At 37.6% G+C, this 23,890-nt stretch overlaps 14 protein-coding genes across 14 annotated transcripts; 6 read left to right on the forward strand and 8 right to left on the reverse strand. All coding sequences in view use genetic code 12, as the record gives it.

The window, feature by feature from the left end:
- Positions 1-1,022: 1,022 nt before the first annotated feature.
- Positions 1,023-2,861, forward strand: CORT_0C05950 (Rck2 MAP kinase-activated protein kinase; the record flags this gene model as incomplete). The annotated part of the gene is made up of 1 exon (XM_003868824.1): positions 1,023-2,861. One exon carries the CDS (start codon positions 1,023-1,025, stop codon positions 2,859-2,861), a length of 1,839 nt encoding a protein of 612 aa, XP_003868872.1.
- A 603-nt stretch (positions 2,862-3,464) lies between these two features.
- Positions 3,465-4,484, forward strand: CORT_0C05960 (hypothetical protein; the record flags this gene model as incomplete). Its single annotated transcript, XM_003868825.1, has 1 exon — positions 3,465-4,484. The coding sequence occupies one exon, from the start codon at positions 3,465-3,467 to the stop codon at positions 4,482-4,484; it is 1,020 nt and encodes a 339-aa protein (XP_003868873.1).
- A 125-nt stretch (positions 4,485-4,609) lies between these two features.
- Positions 4,610-5,203, reverse strand: CORT_0C05970 (hypothetical protein; the record flags this gene model as incomplete). Its single annotated transcript, XM_003868826.1, has 1 exon — positions 4,610-5,203. The coding sequence occupies one exon, from the start codon at positions 5,201-5,203 to the stop codon at positions 4,610-4,612; it is 594 nt and encodes a 197-aa protein (XP_003868874.1).
- Positions 5,204-5,399: 196 nt separating this feature from the next.
- CORT_0C05980 (Ole2 protein) lies at positions 5,400-7,022 on the reverse strand (the record flags this gene model as incomplete). The annotated part of the gene is made up of 1 exon (XM_003868827.1): positions 5,400-7,022. The coding sequence occupies one exon, from the start codon at positions 7,020-7,022 to the stop codon at positions 5,400-5,402; it is 1,623 nt and encodes a 540-aa protein (XP_003868875.1).
- Positions 7,023-7,202: 180 nt separating this feature from the next.
- On the forward strand, positions 7,203-8,726 carry CORT_0C05990 (Snf12 protein; the record flags this gene model as incomplete). The annotated part of the gene is made up of 1 exon (XM_003868828.1): positions 7,203-8,726. The coding sequence occupies one exon, from the start codon at positions 7,203-7,205 to the stop codon at positions 8,724-8,726; it is 1,524 nt and encodes a 507-aa protein (XP_003868876.1).
- A 48-nt stretch (positions 8,727-8,774) lies between these two features.
- CORT_0C06000 (hypothetical protein) lies at positions 8,775-11,105 on the reverse strand (the record flags this gene model as incomplete). Its single annotated transcript, XM_003868829.1, has 1 exon — positions 8,775-11,105. The coding sequence occupies one exon, from the start codon at positions 11,103-11,105 to the stop codon at positions 8,775-8,777; it is 2,331 nt and encodes a 776-aa protein (XP_003868877.1).
- A 335-nt stretch (positions 11,106-11,440) lies between these two features.
- Positions 11,441-12,310, forward strand: CORT_0C06010 (Rfa2 DNA replication factor A; the record flags this gene model as incomplete). The annotated part of the gene is made up of 1 exon (XM_003868830.1): positions 11,441-12,310. The coding sequence occupies one exon, from the start codon at positions 11,441-11,443 to the stop codon at positions 12,308-12,310; it is 870 nt and encodes a 289-aa protein (XP_003868878.1).
- Positions 12,311-12,354: 44 nt separating this feature from the next.
- CORT_0C06020 (hypothetical protein) lies at positions 12,355-17,142 on the reverse strand (the record flags this gene model as incomplete). Its single annotated transcript, XM_003868831.1, has 1 exon — positions 12,355-17,142. The coding sequence occupies one exon, from the start codon at positions 17,140-17,142 to the stop codon at positions 12,355-12,357; it is 4,788 nt and encodes a 1,595-aa protein (XP_003868879.1).
- Positions 17,143-17,290: 148 nt separating this feature from the next.
- On the reverse strand, positions 17,291-18,037 carry CORT_0C06030 (Hsh49 protein; the record flags this gene model as incomplete). The annotated part of the gene is made up of 1 exon (XM_003868832.1): positions 17,291-18,037. The coding sequence occupies one exon, from the start codon at positions 18,035-18,037 to the stop codon at positions 17,291-17,293; it is 747 nt and encodes a 248-aa protein (XP_003868880.1).
- Positions 18,038-18,131: 94 nt separating this feature from the next.
- On the reverse strand, positions 18,132-19,178 carry CORT_0C06040 (transcription factor; the record flags this gene model as incomplete). The annotated part of the gene is made up of 1 exon (XM_003868833.1): positions 18,132-19,178. One exon carries the CDS (start codon positions 19,176-19,178, stop codon positions 18,132-18,134), a length of 1,047 nt encoding a protein of 348 aa, XP_003868881.1.
- A 180-nt stretch (positions 19,179-19,358) lies between these two features.
- CORT_0C06050 (hypothetical protein) lies at positions 19,359-20,141 on the forward strand (the record flags this gene model as incomplete). The annotated part of the gene is made up of 1 exon (XM_003868834.1): positions 19,359-20,141. The coding sequence occupies one exon, from the start codon at positions 19,359-19,361 to the stop codon at positions 20,139-20,141; it is 783 nt and encodes a 260-aa protein (XP_003868882.1).
- A 183-nt stretch (positions 20,142-20,324) lies between these two features.
- Positions 20,325-21,467, forward strand: CORT_0C06060 (hypothetical protein; the record flags this gene model as incomplete). Its single annotated transcript, XM_003868835.1, has 1 exon — positions 20,325-21,467. The coding sequence occupies one exon, from the start codon at positions 20,325-20,327 to the stop codon at positions 21,465-21,467; it is 1,143 nt and encodes a 380-aa protein (XP_003868883.1).
- A 96-nt stretch (positions 21,468-21,563) lies between these two features.
- On the reverse strand, positions 21,564-22,724 carry CORT_0C06070 (hypothetical protein; the record flags this gene model as incomplete). Its single annotated transcript, XM_003868836.1, has 2 exons — positions 21,564-22,617; positions 22,675-22,724. The coding sequence occupies 2 exons, from the start codon at positions 22,722-22,724 to the stop codon at positions 21,564-21,566; spliced, it is 1,104 nt and encodes a 367-aa protein (XP_003868884.1).
- Positions 22,725-22,901: 177 nt separating this feature from the next.
- CORT_0C06080 (hypothetical protein) lies at positions 22,902-23,579 on the reverse strand (the record flags this gene model as incomplete). Its single annotated transcript, XM_003868837.1, has 1 exon — positions 22,902-23,579. One exon carries the CDS (start codon positions 23,577-23,579, stop codon positions 22,902-22,904), a length of 678 nt encoding a protein of 225 aa, XP_003868885.1.
- Between the last annotated feature and the right edge of the window lie 311 nt (positions 23,580-23,890).

The raw sequence follows: 23,890 nt of genomic DNA on the forward strand, positions 1-23,890 counted from the left end.
GAGACTACTAATCAAACTTTTACACGTCAAGTTGGTATTACTAATTACAGACTAAGTTTCTATTGTGGTTATATAATCTTAATAATGTAAATGATGAGCTGGCAGTGGTATTTTTATATGAATGAAGAACAATATTTTGAAAGATGATGAGAGTATATAATTGTGGCTTGGGTCTATTACTTATTCACTGTCTGGTTGTTGCTAAGACATGTCCGATTGTGTTTGTGTAACAAATGAGTTAATGTTGCTATTGTTCCGAGAAGTAAAAGATATGTATGCTACCAATCGTAATCAACTTAATTACTGCAAAAATTTATTTATTGGCATTTGCTGCTTCAGAAGCTAACAAATTGCATAATTTTTCTTAATATGGGCATTGTCAAAGATGTGTTCTTTGTCCTAATGGTGTCCAACATGTAACCGCTTCCCATGTGGGTTGGTTCTAGGTCTTAATTTTGTCTTGTCTGCATAATTAACCTGTCGTACATTATTATCTATGTAATGCTCAAGAAGAGCAACAAAATTCAACTGTGTTTACACAAATGGAAGTCCAGACTCCTATTGTATCATTATTAGCAGACCCCAAATGAAATCAATAATAATACAATACAATATCTCTATTGTGTATATATTGTCTAGTAGTAGAATTTTCTAAGACAAACGGGTGAAACAGAAAAAAAAAAATAAAATTAAAATTAAAAATTCAAATTAAATGAATTAAAAATTGCTTGGGAAGTAAAGAATGGATGAGAATCATATAATTATCACCACATTTAGTCTCATCACCAATTATCATTACGCATACATTTCTACTTCTTTTTCTTCTTATCATAATAATTAACAACTTATATATATATCACTACATCTATAAGCTTATTAACAAAACTAATTACTACTACTAAACACACACAAGCTAGACGTCAAATATTCCTATTTTTTATTTGCTATTCTGATTTAGACGCTGACTTATACACACATATTAAAACACCCACAACAATAACAACAACAACGTATTCACAAAAATGTTTGAGAATTTAAAGGCATTTATTAGACATGGTAGACAGGCTAATGATATGAAGAGAAAACCAGGTGCTGCACCATACGCTACTGCTTCCGAAAACCCATTTGGATCAGGATATCAAATTGTCGATGGAGCTGGCGTCAACAGCAACGGCAGTCCATCAGATTTGCAATATCAGCAGTATCAACAGCAGTTTGAGCAACAGCAACAAGTGTCAAATGGATCAGATGGTGCTTATGCTTATGCTACTCCTACTTATAGTGCTGGTGGTAACCAATCAGACGTTACTTTGAACGAACCACCTCAACAGCAACAGCAACAGCACCAGACTACTCAGGATTATGATAAAGTAGCTACTCAGCTTGTTGAAGAGGAAAACTTGCAAAAATCGAAATACAAGACGTATAAAAACTTGGATAATTATGAAGTATTGGAACAAATGGGTGAAGGTGCTTTCTCCATTGTCAATAAAGCAATTCATAAACCAACCGGTAAAGAAGTTGCCATTAAGATTTTACGTAAATTCCAAATGGACCAGCAACAAAAACAAGCTGTATTGAAAGAAGTTACCATTATGCGTCAATTAAATCATGCCAATGTTGTTTCGTTTATTGAATTTATTGATTCGCCCGATTATTACTACATTGTTCAAGAATTAGTTTCAGGTGGAGAAATTTTCACCATGATTGTTAAATATACTTATTTATCTGAAGATTTATCACGTTGGATTATCACTCAAGTGGCTCATGCTATTCGTTATTTACATGAAGAAGTTGGTATTGTTCATCGAGATATTAAACCCGAAAACTTGTTATTTGAACCGATTGACATTGTTCCCAGTGTTAATCCAATTGCCAAGTTACGGAAAAGTGATGACCCAAATACTAAAAAGGATGAGGGTGATTTCACACCTGGTGTAGGTGGAGGAGGTATTGGAATTGTTAAATTGGCCGATTTTGGATTATCGAAACAAATTTGGGAACATAATACCAAAACGCCGTGTGGAACTGTGGGATATACAGCACCAGAAATTGTGAGAGATGAACGATACTCTAAAGAAGTTGATATGTGGGCAATTGGATGTGTATTGTATACTTTGCTTTGTGGATTCCCACCCTTTTATGATGAACGAATTGAGACTTTGACTGAAAAAGTAGCCAAGGGACAATTTACATTTTTGCAACCTTGGTGGGATGAAATTAGTGACGGGGCTAAAAACTGTGTTTCGAATTTATTAACTGTTGACCCAAAAAAGAGATACACTATTGATGAATTCTTGCAAGATCCATGGATGAAACAACAAACCGGTACCATACCACAACCTGAAACCACAACCACCACTGAAGCCCTTCCACAACACGTTAAGAAGTCACATCCTATTCAATCACAAAATAGCAATACTAATGCTGCTAAATATTCCAAAAAGTCTCGTTTGCAACAGCAATCCTTCAGTCAAGATCTTTATTCACCAGCAGCAGTTGCCTTGCGTGATGCATTTGACATATCCACTGCAGTTCATCGTATGGGTGAAGAAGCTGCATTGTCCAACAAGCATGGTGGTGCTGGTGGATTAGCCAATGTGGAAGATTTGATTGAGGAAGAAGAAGAAGAAAATGAAGAGGATGTAACTGGAAGTGGAAGAGTCTTGCATCATCGTTATAACAGTAACAACAAAGGTACTAATGGTGCTGCTGCTTCTTCAACTATACCTAGATCGAGTAATCGTCGTCATCAACAACAGAATTTAATCAAACCTAAAGGAGGATTCGATTTGAATTTGGGTGGTGCTTCGATCATTGAAAGAAGAAAGAATAAGCAAATCCCTATTCAAAGTAGCTAGTTTTTGGAGGAGCATTTTTTGGGTTAGGGGCTATTTGCATAGACACAAAATAGATAGACAGACGGGGATGGATCTGGTTGTTGATGTTTTTGATTCTTTATTTCTTTATTGTTTTTCGACAGTTTTTATACACTTTTGATACTTTTGTTGATATATAAGTTATAGTTCTATCTGTTAACCATATTAGTAATTAGTTTCTATTGCAGAATGTTGTACTTTTTTAACTATACTTTTTTTCGGTGTCAGTGTGTTGGGTGTTGAGAAAGTCCGGAAAAAGATATCTGCAAAAGCCACATGTTTTGCTCAATTACCAAATTGAGGCTATTGAGTCCAATGATCTCATAAACTTGGAATTATCGCCACCACTGTTGTCAAGGTCTAAAATAAAAAAGTGCTGGTTGTATAAATGTAGTTGATTGGCTATTTTGACAGCGCTTAATATCTTATAAGCCACACTTTTTGCGTTTTGTGTCTTCCATTGGTTTCTGTCAAAATTATATAATCTTAGTAATCATATTCCTTTTACATACATAACTCTATCTTTTTCACAATTCTTCCAACACTCCTACTTACCTCAATCGACTTCAATTGTTTCATTAAAATATGTCCTCCTCAATTCCCCAGACTCAAAAAGTTGTATTATTCAATGATACTGGCGATTTCGACAAGATCGAATACGTTACTGATTTCCCCACACCAACAATCGACTCTGGCCATGATATTATTGTGAAAAACAGCTATGCCGGTATAAATTTCATTGAAGCTTATTTCCGTAAAGGTATTTATCCCATTTCGCAAAAACCTTATGTGTTTGGAAGAGAAGCAAGTGGAGAAGTAGTTGCTATTGGATCGAGAGTTTCCAATTTCAAAGTTGGTGATAAGATTGCTTATTTATCTCCATCGACTTTTGCTCAATATACCAAGATTACTGATGATAACTTTAAATATGTCAAGTTACCTTCGCTGGCAACTGATAAGGATTTAGAAGTTTATGGATCAATCTTATTACAAGGATTAACGGCATTGACTTTTGTTCATGAAGCGTACAAGGTCCAAAAAGGTGATTTTGTTTTAGTTTGGGCAGCAGCTGGTGGTGTGGGTAAAATTCTCGTGCAATTGATTTCTCAAATTGGTGCACATGTAATTGCTATTGCTTCAACTGAAGAGAAGTTACAATTGGCCAAATCTTATGGAGCTGAATATTTGATTTATGCTAACAGTGAAAATATTGATCAACAAGTTAATGAAATCACCAAGGGAAAGGGAGTTGCTGCATCATTTGACTCGGTAGGTAAAGATACATTCTACACCACATTGAACTCCTTAGCTAGAAAGGGGACATTTGTTAGTTACGGAAACTCTTCAGGTCCCGTGACACCATTCCCATTGGCTTTATTATCACCAAAAAACACCAAGATTTTGAGACCACAATTGAATGCGTATATTGCTACACCCGAAGAATGGGATCATTATTCTAGATGGTTATTGGATTTATATCAACTGGGAAAATTGAAATTTGACATTTATAAAGTTTATGATTTGAAAGATTATAAACAAGCAGCTCAAGATTTAGAAGGTAGGAAAACCCATGGTAAATTGACTTTGAAAATTCCTCAAGAATAACTATCGAGATTTTGATTTTGCTACATCGTAGTGATTTAACTCTATTTGGTTTATTACTTAGTTGGATATTTCTTTATAATATATGCCATTTATCTATAAACACACATATATTACCTCTCTTTAGTTTACAACTTTGGTCGACTTTGTTCATACTTGAGTAAATCTTGTGGAGTAACCACTCCATATACGAAATTACCCAGATCATTAGTAATTATAGCAAAATAATTTCCCCTATTGAAAAATGAAGCCAAGTCTTCCAAGGGACTATATGGAGTCAAAACACTGTATCGTTTACCTCTAGGTTTCAAAATCATGGTTTTGGGAGTGGTCCTGCTCACAGTATCACTTGCTTTATTCCCTTTATGTAAGATATCATGTTCATATTTGCGTTTAGTTGATGGATTGAACCATAACATGTGATTAAATACAATTGGTTCTTTTCCTTCGTGATTTAAGCTTTGGTTTTGGTTCAGTTGTGGAGTGGCATTTTTGAATTGTTCTAAGTTGACAACCCCCAACAATCGTTTGTTCAACTCGTGTATAACTGGTAAATAAGTAAATTCGTATTCGTAACCAATTTCAATGGCATCGTATATTGATGAGGTAGGGTTGGTGGATATTGCTTGGGGAATATTCAAGTCTTCGATTGTGGCGCCACGATAGTCGCGGGTGGTAAAGAGTGTCGTACTAGTTGGAGTAGGAGGTGGAGTATTTGTCATTGTTCGTTAAGTGATGAAGTCAAAGCAGTTTAGTTGATGATATTTTCACTCTAAATTTTTTTCTTTGTGGTTTCTTCTATTGTTCCATACTTGAAACTATATATCATAACACAACGTTAGCCTTGGGCTACAAGCGTTTGCACATCTCCTCTTATTTCCTCCCAAATAAATAATATTAAGTTACTTCTATTTATATTTATGCAGCTTCAGCAGTACGATACTCATTTGAACCACCACCTTGTCGTGATTCTGAAACTTCCCTAACTTCACCTTCTTCTTTAACCACTCTAGTCCAAACTTCTTCATCGTTCCCATTATCCAATATTCCTATTCTCATAGTGGCCAATAAATTAATTGCTGCCGTCAGATGTCCATAAACGCCACCATAAAATGCTCTAGTGGCATCTTTACCATGTGATGCTTTCAACAATTGAACCCCACCTGGATGTTGATCCATGAATGGTGTGATATCATGAATGATATTTTGAATAACGATATAAATACGGTCTTTATTTGAGGATGACTCTATGGTGCGTTTAAAATCTTGAGGTGTTATTAGAGGTAGTTTGGATATTGGTGTACCCCAATTCAATTGACTTCGTATGCGATTAAGTCTTTCTTGTTGTTGTTGAAGTCGTAAATGTTCAACCAAATTATCTGGTGTTCGACATAATTCACAAACTATCCCCAATTTATCCAACGTCCAAATAAACCATTTTGTCGGATCGTAAGTGAGATAAGCATTGTTGCTCCGATAATCATGTGGGAATTCATGATGATAATTCTGATGTGATTGACCATAGGTGAGTAATGCCATTAATGGGTTTTGACAATCTTGGGAAGAGTTTTTATCACTGAATGGTTGTGATGGGATCGTAACTTGTATTTGCTTCAAATGACATAACGATTCAGTTGTGAGGAGTGATTGTTGACATAAAAACATTCGAAATATGCCCGGGTATATTAATCCGTGTATTGTTGTATCATGGCAGAATAGCCTAGTCACCAAAATTGGGATAAAGATAGTGGTAACTGCAAACCATATTATATATGTCCTTTCTTGCCAATTTAATAAATTCCTCATATTCTCATCATAAGAGTCCTTAAACTCAATTTCTTCCTCTTCATCCCCACTATCATTATCGAATTCATCTCGAAGCCCAAACGCTTCTCTCTGCTCTTTATCAAGTTTTATGTCCTGCGAAAGTCTAGCCTCATCAATGTTTTGAGGAAATTCTTGTTCAATAAATTCATTATAAAATTTAACTGCCCTCGGTTTCTTCAACAACCATCCATAATGGCTAAATAACAAACCCCGCTTGATCAGATATGGATCTCGTTCGGTATCATTTGGGAAATGATGATGTGCTCGATGTAAGGAAGCCCACCATCTAATTGAGCCCAAACCACAACTACTACCAAAAATGGCAAAATAATACTTCAACAAGGTGAACTTGATCTTGTATGAGTTATGAGCGAAATACTTATGATAGCCGGCAGTGAATGCCAACATGGTGATATTGTAGTATACAATGGTGAAATATAAAGTACTTTGGTTCTCAGGTAGTATACTTTCTTTAAAATATAGCATATAACCTAGCATTAAAAGTGGTAAAACTACCGTAGTGATGGTATGAGTATAATTTATTCTCATAAACAAATCTCTCCTACGCTTTCTGATTTCTTTGATCCTTGTGTTTTTCATCTTTGTTGCTTGATTAATAAGACTTTGCGATGCAGATGAGGTGGAGTTGGTGGAGAAAACCACTTTCCTTCGTTGTATCTTGATGCTTTGGCCATTGCGTGGTTTCTCGTCCATTGATGATAAAATGTGATAGACTTATTAGGCTCGTAACAGTTTTAACCAACCGATGTTATGCTAACAGTACCAGATGAACTAGCTCCTGATACAGGGTCTTCTGCTTTAGTAAAAGGAAAGTGATATTTGCGTCTCCCATGTGATATGACCTGTTGCGTGTAAATTGTTCAAAAAAAACAAATGTTTGAAAAAAACCTTTGGGATGAAAACAATCAACCCAACTCAACCAGCGAACCTCCAGAGATTGAATATATCTACGCACTGTCTTCTTCTAGTTTCTCCAGTATGTCTCAAGTACCTTTACCTAATCAACAAGCTCCCCCACCACCTCCACCCCCAAATAACCAACCAAGGTCAACAGCCAGTTCAATACCTGCTATATCATACACGCCGACGGATATAACTATTCCTCCCCACTTGTACGATAAACTTCCCAATCTCAAAGAATATAAAGCTCTCAAGGAAGCTGAAAAGAGGGTGGATTTGCTCATTGCTAGAAAAGCACTTGATTTTCAAGCTATACAACAAAAGACAATTCATCCATTTGAATATAAACCAAGTACAGGAATATTAAGAGTATTCATATTCAATACATGTGATCACCAACCATGGCAAAATCAATTACTACAACAACAAGGAAAACAAGTGCCAGAGAATACTACACCGACCTGGACATTGCACGTTGAAGGTAGATTTATCAATGACGATAAATCCCAACAAGAAGAAACAAATAAATTGAAATTTAGTGCTTTTTTGTCAGGCATATCAGTTGATCTTTTGGAAAATGAACATTATCCAAATCTTCAGGAATCTCAGGGTAATGTTATTGAATGGAGAGACGATACGACAAACAACGTAGGTAGAGATCCAGCTGCCACAGTTGGGTTTGATGGTATGGATATTAAGAGAGAAGGAAAGTACAACATCAAAGTAAAGATAGCATTGATGGTGAAAAGCTTTACCTCGAAGCTAAGTGTCACTGAAGACTTGGCCGAATTTATGGGAAAGCTAGAGTGCACTCAACAAGAAGTGATGTACACAATTTGGCAATATGTATTGAACAAGAAGCTTTTCGTCAAAACAGCAAAATACAACCATGTTCCAGCTGTTGAAGGCTTGGGCCCTACAAACCCTGGTGCCGATAAAGATCGCAGCTCATATGACGATCTCACTTTAGCTGAAGCTGATGAAGTTTTGTATGAATTGTTGAAAGTGCGTGAGTTCAGATTCTCCGACTTGTACGGGTTGATTCAGCCCCATTTCAAACCAAGGGAACCAATAATTTTGGACTACGAAGTAGACACAAGAAGATCTACCACTTTGGGTGACGTTGTTTTGGATATTCCCACCGAATTACCCGTCAATATATCCAAAGCCCAGCGAGAATTATTGGAAATGAATAAATCCGCTCTTGAAAACTTATCACACCATGATTCAGTGATTGAAAAATTGAATCAAAAAATCTCTTTGGCTATTATTGAATTGAGAAATGCCAATTCGAGAGAAACATTTTACAGTGAATTGAGTAAAGATCCCGTTAAATTCATTGAACAATGGTTGGTGAGTCAAGCTGAAACTCTTAAAGCTTTGAAAAGTGATGAAGGGTATGATGAAGAGATTGTTAGAAGAGCTGAGTACTTTGAAAATAATGAAGATTTGATTAAAGAAAAAATTGATCTTTTATTTGGATCAAGCAGGTTTTAAAAGAATTCATTTTTGAATAGATTTTGTATCATTATTACACATATAAATTCAATCGACATATTCGTCGTCGTCTTCTGAATCATTGGCATCCTGTGCATCATCGTCAATATAGTTGTCATCATCGTAACCATTGTCCACTAATGCCTCGTCGCCAATTTCGCCAAATGCATCATCATATTTCGCAGCCGCACGGGTATCACTATAATCAATAGTCCTTTTCCTCTTTTGTCGGGACGTGGACTCCAAATTCTCTTGCTTTTCAATCAATGGGCCCACTTTTGACAAGTATTCGAATAAACGTAGTATTGAATGATAAAGATCCGAGGAAGACTTGTATCGTTTTGTATCCTGCAATTGCACTTCCAAATAATCAATAAAATCTTTCAATTCATTAGCGTTTGAAGCAACTTCATACCAATGTTCAGAATCATCGAAAATTGGGTATGTTGAACTTTTCACCTCCTTTCCATCTTTATCAAATTCGATTCCCTCGGCTTGTACTGTTCCAGTTGCAATTAGATGCGTATCTTGGACGTAAAGTTTGAAATCTGATGGTGGTACTGTGCCCAATCCAACATTTTGGCCTTTGAATACATTACTCATCTTTTTAACTGATGCAAGGCCACCATTATCACCATCAGCCATTCGACAAAGATAAAACCTACCAGCAAAAAAACCCAAATCACCTACAAGATGCTCAATCAATCGAAGATTCATGGAGTGTGCCGTTGCATCAGATGTAGGATCGACATATTTCAAATCCTCCTCAGTGGACTTCATCTTTGATAGCCTTGCATCAGCCTTTGCCTTCACTTGTTGACAATTATCAAATCCATACAAAAGTGCTCTTGAAGCATAATAAGTATCTTTTTCACCTGGAAACTCTTGATTTTGGACATTTTGAGCTATATAATTCTTTAGAGCATCGGAAGTAGATAAAGACCATTGCGCTAGTGTTTTGAGTATGAGTAGCCTATCCAAAGGATTACTCAAACCTTTCAAACTCTGTGATTCAAACTCACTGGTGTAGAAGGGATTATACGTAATCATAAAGTCTGACTCCTTGGGAAACTCCTTGATCAATATTTCCGGATGTGCTGGATCTACTGGTTCACCTGCATCATATATGTCCTCTTCCACTGGTTTATACACTTTCCATTCTTTCGGAAGCCCCAATTTAGTACTTTGCGGTTTGAGTTCGAGGATGGCACTGGTTGCTGATGTCACTTCTTTCTTTCGATTCAACACCAATGTGAGTAGTTTCTTCAACAAGTCGTCCATTTCCGGTGATACGTATGTGACATCATAATCACTCCTATTTTGAATCGATTCATCCTTCAAAATATATCTTGTACTTTCAGTCTGCTCCCTAAATGCAGGTAAACTCAATCCTTCTTCGAAACTTTTCGGACCTAGATTTTTCACAGGTATAATGTCTCTAAACTTGCTCAAGAATGAAACCAAATACATAATGTCGTTCGCATATGGTGCCTTTCGTATAGGGTACCCCAATGCCAATTGTATTTCATTATCTAAGCGACTTGCATCGTGTTGAACCAAAAAGTCATCCGCAGAGCTTATCGGAATCAAAGGTGATGGCAAAGCCTTGGGGTTGCGCTTCGCAATTGACCTTCGTATAGGATTGACAGCATGAGATTCACTCGTCTTTTGCCTCTTCTCATCCGAAGGGGGCAACGGCAGACTGGATTTTTCTGGTACTTTTAACACCAATTGAAATGAGTTCTTTTGCTTTGTGGGGCCACAGTTATTCGTTTCGTGTTCAGATGCTGCATCCTCGTTTTGAGAGGTTGGCTTCACAACCGAAAAGTTGAGAACCGATTGTTGTCGCTTCTTTATCGCATCCAGGGTGATCTTACCACGTGTCTGCTTCCTCGAATTTTTACCACCTCTAGATCCGGGTCCTTCAACTGGTTTTGAATCAAATCTAAACTTTGACATTATAGATTCATTGTAATTCTTTGTAGAAGATGCCTCAGGAGGCGAAGGGGGTTTTGAGATGTGCTTACGTGGACGTCCAAGACGCAATGGCTTGCCATCAGGATCATATTGAACAAGTTTCATTTCAGGTTTTGACACTCCCATCTTTTGTAAAATGTCCATGTATTCAGCCGGTGAAATGGAGGAGGAGTTCGGAGCATCATGCTCTTCGCGTTGGCGTAGATCATTCAATAAAGACAAAGCTGCTTCTGCTGTGCTCGAGGAAGTAGGTAACAAATCATCCTTTGGCTCTGCAGAGCTCTCAACGTTGCTACTGTTTTTGAAAGAGTCCTCTGTTTGATTGATTTTCTCCTCCTCTAAAACCCCTGTATCATCGTCAATTTGGTACTTTGACACGTCGGGATCTATATTTGGATCCATCTGAGCGGCTTTGAAGCAATATTATGCCCTTCCGTAGATGTTGCTCAATGAAAATTTGCACTTGTAGTGGATTGCCCAACTTCAATTGAGTGTAGTTGTTGCTTGTGGAAACGAAGAGTTTTATCCGTGAGATGCTACCAACTGTAATGCATTTGGGTAGATAGTATGAATCTAAACTGATGGGCGCGTTTCACTTCATAAAAATGCGTATAAAGACCTCGCAGATACCTGATTTCAGCTGATGCCCATAATATCTTGATACTCCCAATCAACGAAGAAGTGCGCCTATTCCACGCCTCTGTATGTAATCTGTCCAGATACTTTCATGACACGACATGCAAAATCATTGGACAGAAAAAATACAAAACGCGTCTTACTCTATCTTTTGCATTCCTCTCCAACTAACACAACAAACTATAATGTCAGACTTTGGTAACTACGGAAATTTCGGTGGTGATTATAACGCAGGCGGCTTTTCCAACTCTGGTTTCACACAGGGTGGATTCAGTGGAGATGGAAACTCCCAACAAAACAAAGTACAAACACGTAATAGTATCGCTCCAGTGACTATAAAGCAAATTCTTGAAGCAGAACAACCAGTGCCCGACGGGGAATTCAAAGTTCACAATGTGAGCATTAGTTTGGTTGGTTTTATTGGTGTGGTGAGAAAAGTACATGCCAACGGAGTGACATTGTTTATCACCGTTGAGGATGGATCTGGTTCGATTGATGTTCGTAAATGGATTGATGAAAACAACAATTCAGTTGAGCAGGAAAAGGAAAAGTATATGGGATTTTTGAACAAATATGTCTTTGTTGGTGGTGCTTTAAAGGTCTACAATAACAATAAAAGCATACAGAATGCCTCCATTAACCTTATAGAAGATAGTAATCAAATCATATATCATCACTTGAATGCTATTGATAACCATTTGAAATGTCAAGGGGTGACAAAAAGCAGCGGCTCAACTACAAACGGTAATGATAACAACAAACTATTTGTCGATGACGAAGGTTCAGCCACTGATAGAGTTTTGAATTTTATTAGACAAGAGAGTAAGACAATGCCGGAAGGTGTACCAATTTCATACATAATCCAAAAGTTATCCATAACTGAAAAAGAGGGAGAAAAGCATTGCAATGACTTGGTTGAAAGTGGAAAGATTTACGTTGGTTTTAATGATGGTGGTTACATAGCAGTTTAGGTAGAAATTTTAATACAATGAGATTACAATATATTATACATGTGCTAAAAACCCAAGTTCTGTTGAGATTGTTTGGCACTGAAAAAAGAATGCCACAAGTCATTATTTGTCACATTTTCTCCTTGTGCATGTTTTTCTAAAAGTTCATCAGCACCAACACTACACATCATCGTCAATGAATCAGCCTCACTCAACTTTACCTCGCTAGGCTCTGATACCACCTCTTGGTCAATGGCACTGTTTTCAATCAACTTTATCCTCTTGTTTGTAGATGTGATGATAATACTTTCCTCAATAGTGTTTTCGATAGCAAACATCCATACTGTGGTTGGTTTTTTTTGGCCGATCCTGTGGATACGTGAAATTGCTTGTAACTCTAACGATGTATTTACCAATGGTTCGCATAAAAATATATGTGTAGCATTCACCAACGTCAATCCACTAGCTTGGGATTTCGCATTCAAAAGAAAACACGTAACTTTGTTTTCTGGTTGCTTGAAGTACTCCACTGCCACTTCCTTCTTCGGTTTCTTCAGTGAAGGGTTCTTTTGATCAGGAAGAAAAGCATTGTCAGTTCCGACATATGTGATACCTGCAGACTTTAAGGCATTACTCAATATGTACAACATGTCTTGCCATTGACTGAATATAACAATTTGCACGCCAGGGTCACATTTCTTCAAATAGCAAGCTTGCTTAACTATCATATCTACCTTGGTACTGTATGACGACCCCAACTTTATCTCTTGTACCTCTTGAACCAAATCTTCATTCAATGGTTTGTAAATCGAGTTGAGAAAAGCCCCCTTCTTCGCTTTAGCTTCTGGGTTATGCACTTCTTTGGCTTTTAATTCCGGTGCATACCTAGTGAAATTGTAAACCGACTGAATATCAATCCTAGCTTTACACATTGGACAATGTCTTGAATTCCTCATCCAATGTTCTAAGCAGTCTTTACAATATTTGTGACCGCACAGAGTCAACGACCCAATACTGATACTTGAACGACAAATAATACAAGTCATAACATCTTCGCTAGCATCATCAATTGTCTGCTGAGACTCCTCCACCAATTCGGTCAAATATCTAAATCGACCTACAGCATTGTCCATGGATCTCCTCACATCTCGAAATGAAGTTAGAATATCCGTCAACATGTAATTGACACGGCGAGGGTCAAGATTGTCTCTCATTAAGTATGGATATTTCCTCAATTTCACAGTATCAGATATTTGTTGAAGTTGCTTATAATATTCAACCCTTGCATTGAATACTGCATTGCAGTTTAGATTCAATTCTTTTGTCATCATCGTTTGTGCCAATTTCTGGTTTTCATATAGCAAACGAAGTTTTTTACATAATACACCAAAAAGATCAACGTCTAATTCGATCGCCCTTGATGAAAATTCCTCTAATTCGTTTTCTATACTCGTTAGTTCTGAAACCAATTTGGAAAAGTCCACTTTACCTTCGTTGGACCAATTACTTGGTTGTGATGGATTGAATCTCTCCTCAAGCAGCCCAGAGATTAACCCTCTCCTCTCGGTGAGTAAGGTTTCCAAAGAAGATAAAAGATCCTCGGCAATGCCTTGTGCTTCCAAATGCTTTTCATAATCGTTGTCTATAAAGTCTTCTTCGCTATCCAATTCATTTTTCTCCTTATCAACGACTTCAATATCCTTTTTGTCAACCGGCTCAAGCAACAATCTGACCAAAGTCTCAAACTTTGTGTTGAATTTACTAGAGCTCGAATTAAGTTCGTTTATGAATGTAGTGACTCTACTCAAGAAAGATTGCACTTTTGGAGTAATAGCGAATGGTGACAAGTCATCCATATCAATAATGGGGAGCTTGTTGAAAAACTTTTTTGATGATTTAGGAAGCAAGTTCGATGCATCATCAATGAAATCTGTATCAACAGGAAACAAGTAGCCTCGTCCCGATATTCTTAAACTCGAAATCTTCTTGAATTGCTTAACTGTGCTCTTCAAAATTTGGACTCTAACATCTTCTGCAAGCTCGTAGTATTTGGTCTCATTTTCTTGGGGAGTACTTAAATCAATAAAATGGCTTTTGAATTCAAACTTGCTAACTGGAATCGAGATTGCCAAAGAAGCTAATTCATTCGATCTTCCTTGATCACCAAAGTGTTTGATTATATCTTCCAAGTTTTCACACTCAATGTCAGGTTTGAATTTCTGTACTAATTTTTGGAATTCAGGATCGTACAACTGGAAATTGGCTGAAGCGTATAAAAAATAGAAACGATGCAATATTAAAAGCCAATTCCGAAGTCTAATTCTTGTAGATGATATCAATACTTCATTGTTGTTACCTTCATCCTGCTTTCCAGCTTCAATACGACCTATATCATCGTCATCATCCACCTCGTTCTGTGAATTACTTTTATAATCTCGTATGTATTTCTCAAGGATCTTCTCTATTCTGTTTATCACATTCAACGTCTCCATTATGCCTACTTTCAAGTACTTCACAGCTTGTTCAGGGTAATAAATAAATTCCAACAAATCGGAAAGTTGCGACAAAGTTTCAATCTTTCGCCTCTCGTAATCACTTATCTCACCATACAGACGAACCAACATATCACCCAATAGATGGTCCAAGGTTTTCAATGAGTCAATCAACACCATTCCGTTTTTCAAATTCGAACGTTTCATCCTTCTAGAATTTAATTGTAGATTTCCAACCTGAGGGGAGCAACAAATCTGGCGCAATCGTGATAGCCAAGTACGCATCAAAGTAAGTACAGCAGGGGAAGGGTCCCATTCGTTAGAAATTGGATTACCCATTTCATCAAGGCCAATGTGGGATAGACATTCCGAAAATTTTTCATCATACAAGTCCTGCTCAACTGCTGTAAAGGGGATAGTCAACAAAACTCGATTTTGTGGAGGCAATTTGATATCATCATGCACCATTGCCTTCGTATGTCTGATAGCTAAACTAGACCAAAACGATTTAAATTCATGTGCATTCTTTTGTAGTAACTCCCACGACAAAACACCAATATCGTAATTGAAAGGATAAAACCTCAAGAATTTCAAGTAAGAAAACAAGTCATTCAAGTCTCGCTTGATGGGGGTACCAGATACACCCCAAGCATGAAATCTAGGAATCAACGCTGCGCTTTGAAAAGCTTTTGATACAGTCAGAGACACCATTTGAACCTCATCTAGTATGACCCTCCAAAATTGAATGAGCATTAGCGGAGACTCGTATTCATTTTTGCGGTACCAACTTGGCACCTTGTTATGCCTTAATGCTAATTGTATCTCATCTTGTAATGCCTTTTCGTAGTCTGTTTCCTGTTGCAGTGAGTCTGTCCTCTTGTTTGCATGTTGGGGCTTCCTCAAACTAGTCAATTGGAAAAGAGTCAGGTAATCTTGAGTCAAAGTGTCCTTCACATTCGGGGAAGTTGTATTTTCTGTGTCATTATCCCTTGCATCTTGATACGGGACGTCTCGCTTTGCGGCCCTAGTCTTTCTTAGTTTGCTAGAGTATTTAGCATAGTCTAATTCTTTGGATATAATTTGGTACGTGGTAATCACGACATCAAATTTTCGAAGATACTCCGCAATCACAGCTGGTTTGTTGCCAAACATTGGGTAATTTGAAACGCCCTTGTACTCTGTTAGTGCTAGTGATGGAGCCAGATTCACGATCTCACTTTTCCATTGTTGAAGTATAGTGGACGGGGCTATAATCAAAGTAGTGCGACCCTTTATGATTGTTTTAGCATCCCCAAATTCATTCAAGGGTAAACTAAGTTTCTTATCTACCTCATTAATGGGACGTTGGTTAAGTAGTATTAACGACGTGGTTTCCACGGTTTTACCTAGCCCCATTTCCTCACTCAACAAGCATCTAGCAGGAAGAGTCGAGGGATATAGATTCTTATCCTCTTGATGCAAGTAATCCAAAAGATACTCTTTGACCTGCTCCAAGGTTGCAAGATGACTGGTGTATTTGTTGAAGAATACTCTTCTGCCTGAAATGTCCATTACCTTCCAGCCATACCATATTCTGTTCACCACATCCAAGGTTGTATCCTCATCGACCAAGTCACTTTCTGAGAAGGAAACCACTTGGTCGCACCTGTTTGTTTCAAAATTGTATTTGGCATTCTCCTTTCCTAACATCCAATTTACTGTCTTTTTTTGAAATTTCAACAAATCCGTTTCTAATTCGGGAAGATCAAAATCTCCTTCAAATGCTGGTAATTTCTCAGTATGCTCGCATATACTCTTATAAAAAAGCTCAGGAGTTACAGTGGCCTGGTCCTCGACCTTTGGGTTCTCTTTTTTGTCCAAAATATTTATCAACGAAGCCAGTATCTTTCTCAGTATAGTGTTGTCCAAACTCAAATTATAATCTAGAAAATAAGTCAATGTTAGGGTTATCAACCCGTTCTCTAACTTCAAACTTAAATTAGCATCACCTGTAAGCCCATACTTGTTATGTGCAGAAGCTAATAGTAGAACTTCCTCTCGTGGCATTTGTGATTCAGACACATCACCGATTTCAACCAAGGTATGCAATTTCTTCTGAAAGTATTTGACTATCAATCTCCCGCCCTTTTCAAATGAAAGTTTGACCGTTTTGTTTAAAGCTGTAATATTATCTCTTCCGTTATATTCATCAACGAGTTCCAACGATCTCTCTAAGATTCGCAACTTGTCATTTTCATTACGCGTTGACAATTTTCTTTTCTTTGCAGGCTTCACGTCTAACTCTGTCACTTCGTCCGTCCATTGAGATTCTCCTCTAAAACATTTGAGAATAGAGTCCTCATGAATAGCTTCTATACGCATGTAGTTTGTGTGTATTTGGAAATAGAGGCTGCTTTTGGTGGTAACTACGATATTTTTCTTGATAATCGCGAGAGTTTCAAAAAGGGAAACTATGAGTGCGCGATAAGAATTCCGTATATTACTGAGCTCTATACTGTAAAACAATGTATCACTTACAATTACCTTTCTTATTTACCTTACCACTATTTTTCAACTTGAGCAAGTTATTCTTCTTTGCATTAGCCGCTAGTTTTCTCTCTGCCTCGTCACCGTGCCGTACCTTTTTTCCATTTTCACCAAGTTCACTCTTGAATGCATAATCCAAACTGATTTTGGAGTTCATTAAAATAGTATTGTTGAGTTTTTCAATAACCAAATCGCTGGTTTCAAAGTCTCCAAAGGTGACAAACCCAAATCCCATCGAGTTTCCCTCATGATCCCGCTTAATTTCTGGTTGTTTTATGACGGTGCCAAATTTCAGAAACGTATTTAACAAAAATCTTTCATCGATCAATCGGTTCAAGTTATTTACAAATAGCTTAGCTCCAACGTCGATATATTTGTCACTCAATAATTCCTGCTTAGTGTTGATAAATGTTCCTATTTGTTGTCGCTGTTGTGCCTGTGGCTTTGAATCAAGTTTCTTGAGCTTTAATAATTTTCCATATAGTCTCACCCCTCGTAGTATATCTTCGGTGTACTTTGCATCTAGTGCGTGCTTAAACTCAACGAAACCATATCCTTGATGTGTCTTGAGAACTCGGTCTTTGGGCATGTTAATATTTTTTATGGGCCCAAATTGAACAAACAATTCATACATCAATAGCTCCAGACATTGGGGGTCAATATTACCAAAGTATAGCGAAGCATTGGTGTTCCTTTCTGCGTCCGGTAGTTTGCGAAAAATGGAAGACATTGCGGAGGACAAGTTGTGAGATGATGAGTTCGAATGTGATGAGATAAATTTCTGCCGCGCAAAATCTAAGATAAAGTCGTCATACTAACTACATCTATAAGCTATCCCTCGTCGTATCAGACACGCGGAGTACTTCCCCAAACAGTTCATCTGAGTACACTTTATTAGCACCAGTAGGTTTGGCTGTTGATTCCTCTGGTCCACTATCAGAGTCACTCTCACTATTATCATCGGAACTTTCTTCACTGTCAGAGCTTTCCAGACTTGAGTCTGAGTCCAGATCAGACTCGTCAGTGTCCAGATCATATGTTTCAGCTTCATACGCTCCACTTTCTTCTACAATCCGGCTTACCATTGCCTCTTCGTTTGTGGTCACATAAATCGTTGGGTACTCTAACACAATTTTATCCTTCAATGCATTACTAATTGATTGCTCACCATATAGTTTAATAATGGAATTAGGGGGGGTATTTGTCACATTTTTTAAGTAAAAGTACAATTCGTCTTGCTCCGTTATACCGTTGTTTTTCAAAACATTCATCGGAACAGCCTTATTAAGACTCAAACCTTCATTGAGTCGATAGCTGAGAAACTTTACAATTTCCTTGTTCCCGGTAGTATCTATTACAATCCATTCTATGGTCCATGTAAAATTATTTGATTTTTTATCATAACCGGTCTTGTTGGACATGGCCCTTTGCATTCCTGGTGGGACTTGTACAATCATGGTATTCTCTCTCTTAACAACAACAGTTGGATTGTGAGGAAAAATCTGACTCACCCGAAGTTTTCTCTTGTCATTTTCTGCTTCATTCTGCTTGAATTTCTTTTTATCTTGTCTATTGTCTTGTCTTGATCTTTTCAAAATGTTTCTGGCTTTTTGTTTGACATCTTCCTTCGATAGATGTATCGATCTATCGACATTCAATAAGTAGTTATAGTCACGATTCAAATGTGTTGGATCGTCCGTCAATTTCTGCTTCTGTATAAATTTTGTTGTGTCAACTTTACCGGTGCAAGAATCTCGTTCCTTATGAGTTTTATAGCAATTTAGTGAGCACGTCTTTGTATTACATGCTGGACATGTGTACTTAATCTCATTCTGCTGGCATATTTGACAATCACCTTTGGGAGTGTCCATCAAAACAAGAATACTTTGGGGTTTGAGGTTGAATACAAAAATTGAGATGGTTTTAGTTGCAAATGCGAAGCCATAGAATTTTGTACTGTAATTTTTTTCTCTGTTTGGTTGAGCAAAAATTTTTCAAAACCACCATACCACAACCAAATCCAACTAGGAGGCAAGGACGACGCTGGCATAATGTTTTCAAAAGCACGCTTGTTACAAAATGTACCTGTCTACAAGTGCAGTATCAGAACCATGAAACAACGAAGAACTGTAAATAAATTAGTGGAGGTACAATTACTAAAAACATTACCTGGTATTGGGGTAGAAGGACAGATTTTACACGTAAAGCCAGGATATATGAGGAATTACTTGCACATTGACAACAAAGCATGTTACGTTACACCAAATAGTCCACCTAGGCTTCCTGTAGTCGATGTTGAGGAGTTGCGTCTTCAGGAACAAAAGAAGCATAGACAACTTCAAAAAGAACAAGAAGTGAAGACACTAGAACAAACTATTCATGAGCTAGAAAATGACAAGCAAGTAAGGGATGAGTCTGAGGGTGCCATGTCTCTTGAGGAGTTATCAGATTTATTTAGCAGCATGAAATCCACCAAGAGAACGTCCGAGAAACCAGACTTGAAAGTCCAATCAAATATTTTTGACGCAACAACAGGAACGATACCAGGCTTAGAAATGGATGGTCACGAATTTGATTCGATACAAGACATCGACAACAAATTGCCAAAATTATTGACCTTAGACCATTCTGCATTGCCTATTAACAAGAAAGCGGTTGCCAAGCATATCGAGGACTTGACAGAGCGTAATGTTGATATTTCTGGATTGGAATTGAGCTACATAGATACCCCGGAGGCCCACATTGATTCAATCACAGAGGCAGGAAGATTCCAAGTTAGGCTCAGGTCGGACGACGGTAAATCTTTTGTTACAAGGGTATTGGAAGTTGAATAAATGTACCCCATGAACCTCTATTGCTTCTATCATGTATATATTTAAATGTAGAAACATGTGTCCTGTGATTACTTTTGTAGATTTGTATCCACTTGGTATCAATTTTTGCGTTCAATTTGTGGTAAAAAAAGAAAATATTTGTCAAATCTAACCACATGATTCAGACATGACAAATGTGTTATCATGCCCTTACAATATAGTGCTGCTAAAACCTCCAGTGTTTCAAAGAATCGTCTGCCTTCAAAGTCACCAATAAAAAAGTTTCAAAGGGACGCTAAAAAGCTATTGCCATCGCAAAAGGTGTATAAGAACAATCTAAGTAAGGCAAAACCATCTTCGCCACCGGAATCACCATCAAAATCCGCAACTGAGAAGCTACAGGTACAAGACTATAATGTTCAACTAGATTATCAGTTGTCCTCTCGGGATGATGTCGTTGTTGCGGTGGATACCATACTATCGAATCGATGGTCCGAATCAACCCAGTTACATGATCATTATAAAACAAGAGATTTGGCTGGAACTGAGGAGGAGAGAGTTTTTCAAATAAAAGGACAATCATCCACTTCCAAAGCGGAGTTGATAAAGTATAGACACGCACTACCTCAGGGTTTAATCACAATCACTCAATTGTATGCAATTTTCCACGCTCAAGGGCCTACCTTTGTCGATAAGTCTCTAGAATTGAATATACGACGAGGTATTTTACGTAAATTTATCATTAGTAATGCATCACCGGTTATACTGAGATCACTTCATCAATTCCAACTGAAGAAAGTGACCTATGGTTTTGAAGATATCGAGGTAGTTGCAAAAGTTGATTGTTACCACAAACTAATTGAGAAGTGTATAGTCGAACTGTATGACAAAGGCGTCTCCAAACAAGCAATATCCAAATTTTACGAGTTTATCAAGTCACACCCGACCCAAATGTTTATCTCAACCTCAGACTTTAATAACGAAGAGGTTTCCAATTTGGTTCAATTGGGATATATCACATTAACGTCTAATCATTTTAACGAAATAGAGCACAACTACGTGATATCTTACCCAGGATGTGGAGCCTATCTCAAGCTCGTCAATGAAGGACGTACCTGGTTAGTCAAGACATTGAACAAGATCAAGCACAAAGAAGCCCTCGAGGAGGAGCTTTTCAAAAAGTGGCTGGGGATAAATTTTGAAGGTGTTCTCAAACTCAACAATTTTCGAAAACCATTCTATGGCTATGACTTACATTGGGTTCTAGCTGATGCCTTAGGTAGTGGAATAGTTGAAGTTTTTAATACCCCCGTTGGTCGAGGATGGCAACTTACAGGCAAAATATAAAATTAAATGAACATATTTATAGATATTTTTTTGAAAGGATGCAACGTTATGGATTAAAAGTAATCGTAAGTTAATGTCTCAAAGAGCTTACCGAGCTTACATTCTGACTCTTTGTTTCTTTTGCAATTTTTTCTGCTTCTTCTCTTGAGCCTTTTTATCAGCTTTCAATTGTTCTTCTCTGGACAAGTTTCTCAATTTGTCCCTCTCTTCTCTTTTCAACTTAGCTTGTTCTTCTGCTAATTTCTCATTTTTAATCTCTTGTTCCAACTTCTTGAACTTTTCAATTTCAGCATCTCTAGTCTTGACTACCCTCTTTACAGTTTCGGGTTTGAAGGTAATGGCTTGGTCTGATAATTTATCAACAAGGTTGAACACGGCATCCAATACTTCACTAATGACTTTGAGATCTGACTTACCTGTAACAAGACTCAACCTGACAATCACTCTTCTATTTGGAAGGAAATCTCTCAATGAGTCTGGTCTTGCTTCTGGTTGGTCAGTAAAGGCAATGAATTTAATGAATGAGGCGCTTCCTAAAGTCAATGCTTGTTTCAATTCCGTTGTAGTTAACTTATCTTGAAATTCATGAGCCTCACTCATGTATACAAAACTTTCTGGTAAGTTTGGTGAGTCGGTTGTTTTACATAATGACAAAAAGTAATTAGCCTTTCTAGCATCATTCATACCCAATTTTGACACAACTGCTGAGATAAAGTTATCGTATTTACCCAGTGGTGTGATAACAACCTCAACAGTATCTTGCGGAGCTTGAACGTTGCTAGTAAAAAAGCTAAACAACACCTCCATGATCCAAAGGAAAAGGTTGTGACGCGGGGCCAATACAAACTTCAAATCAACCTTGGCAATATTCAAACGCCCAGTAGCATAAGATGAGTAGTTTTCAGAACTATCTTTAACATAAAGCTTATTTGGTGTCACGCCAAATTGGAAGAATTGTTTGGTAAATGTTGGTTTGACATTGTTCAAGAATTTAGTAACTTTCGACTGATTGTACAAGTCACCGGCCTTGAAAAGAAGAACAAAGATTAAGGTAAATCCCAAAGTGAAAAATTCAACTCTCCAATCTTTCAATTGGATTCTTTGCCAAATTGTCAATGCATTGAGTTCTTCCAAAGTGAGTTGGTTAACCCTAAAATTAAGTTAGTATCAGATTGGACAATTTGAATGTAACGGTAGATAATCATACTGTTCTGGAACCGCAAACGGATAGTACTTAGATATCAATTCGAATATCATTGTTGATGAATTGAGTCGAGAAGTCGTATTCGGTATTGTTTAACATCCTTCGACCATTTTTTTTTTTTTTTCATTGTTGAATGAAATTAGTCAAAGCTGCCGCGCCATCAAGCCATAAAGAGATATCGCAGGTTAGTGCAAGTCATGTACAATCGCATCTATCAATCTATACACCAGCTACTTCCTTCTCTTGCTACTTGGCTCCTCTTCATTATCTTGTTGACGCTGTTCCAATCCATCATGGACAGCATTGGTAATAAGCTCTCTCAACCCTTCTTCGGGGTTTTCACTTTTCAATATCTCTTCAATCTTCTTCCTCCTTTGTTCTAGCTCCTCTGGACTCAAATCCTCATCACCTTGTTGTTGTTGTTCTGTTTGTAAAGAATATTTGATCTCACGGCCATCTACAGTTCCAGGTCGTGGCAAGCTTTCCAAAAATTCGTTAGCGTGGGTCACTTCGTTTGATACATCCTCTGGTTTATCATGTATTAAACTCTTTAAGAATGTCGCCACTTCAGGGAACTCGTCTTCTTCCTCAATGAAATTGGCTGCTATGAGACCATCATTATTCTTGATCTTGTAATCAGCATTATACTTCTCCACTAGAAGTTTCGCTGTGCTTACATCTTCAACGTGATGTAAAGGTGTGTCTCCTTCATTGTCTTGTATATTGATATTCCCGCCGTGTTGGACTAAGTAGTCGATGAGATCGTGATGTCCATATGCCGCTGCTGCATGAATCGGCGTGTACCCATTTGGATCCTTTGCATTGGCGGTAAATTCACCCAGAGAAATGTACTTTTCAACTTCTTCCTTTTGATTGTCAGCTGCTGCAATCCATATATTTGAAACCATAGTGAATTGTCGTCTTGTTATATTGAGTAAAGTAATTGAGATGAGAATTTACAAAAACGAGAAATGATGCAAACAACTTTTCCGTCGCTCTCACAAAATTCCAATCAAGGTCTGCAGAATTGCAAAACCCCACTACTTGAGCGAGTCAAGCACGCTTACTATCAAGAGAAGTGTGGCCTTGTAATAATAACCAGAAAAGAGTACTACATGAAGGGGGAACTTGCCTGTGTTACCCAACCCCGTTTATTTCAAAATTAGTTGAACTAAATTAGCTATGTCCATTCATGCCACTATATTCCATTAAACAATAC

Source organism: Candida orthopsilosis, assembly GCF_000315875.1.
Source record: "Candida orthopsilosis Co 90-125, chromosome 3 draft sequence".
Taxonomy (NCBI): Eukaryota; Fungi; Ascomycota; class Pichiomycetes; order Serinales; family Debaryomycetaceae; genus Lodderomyces; species Lodderomyces orthopsilosis.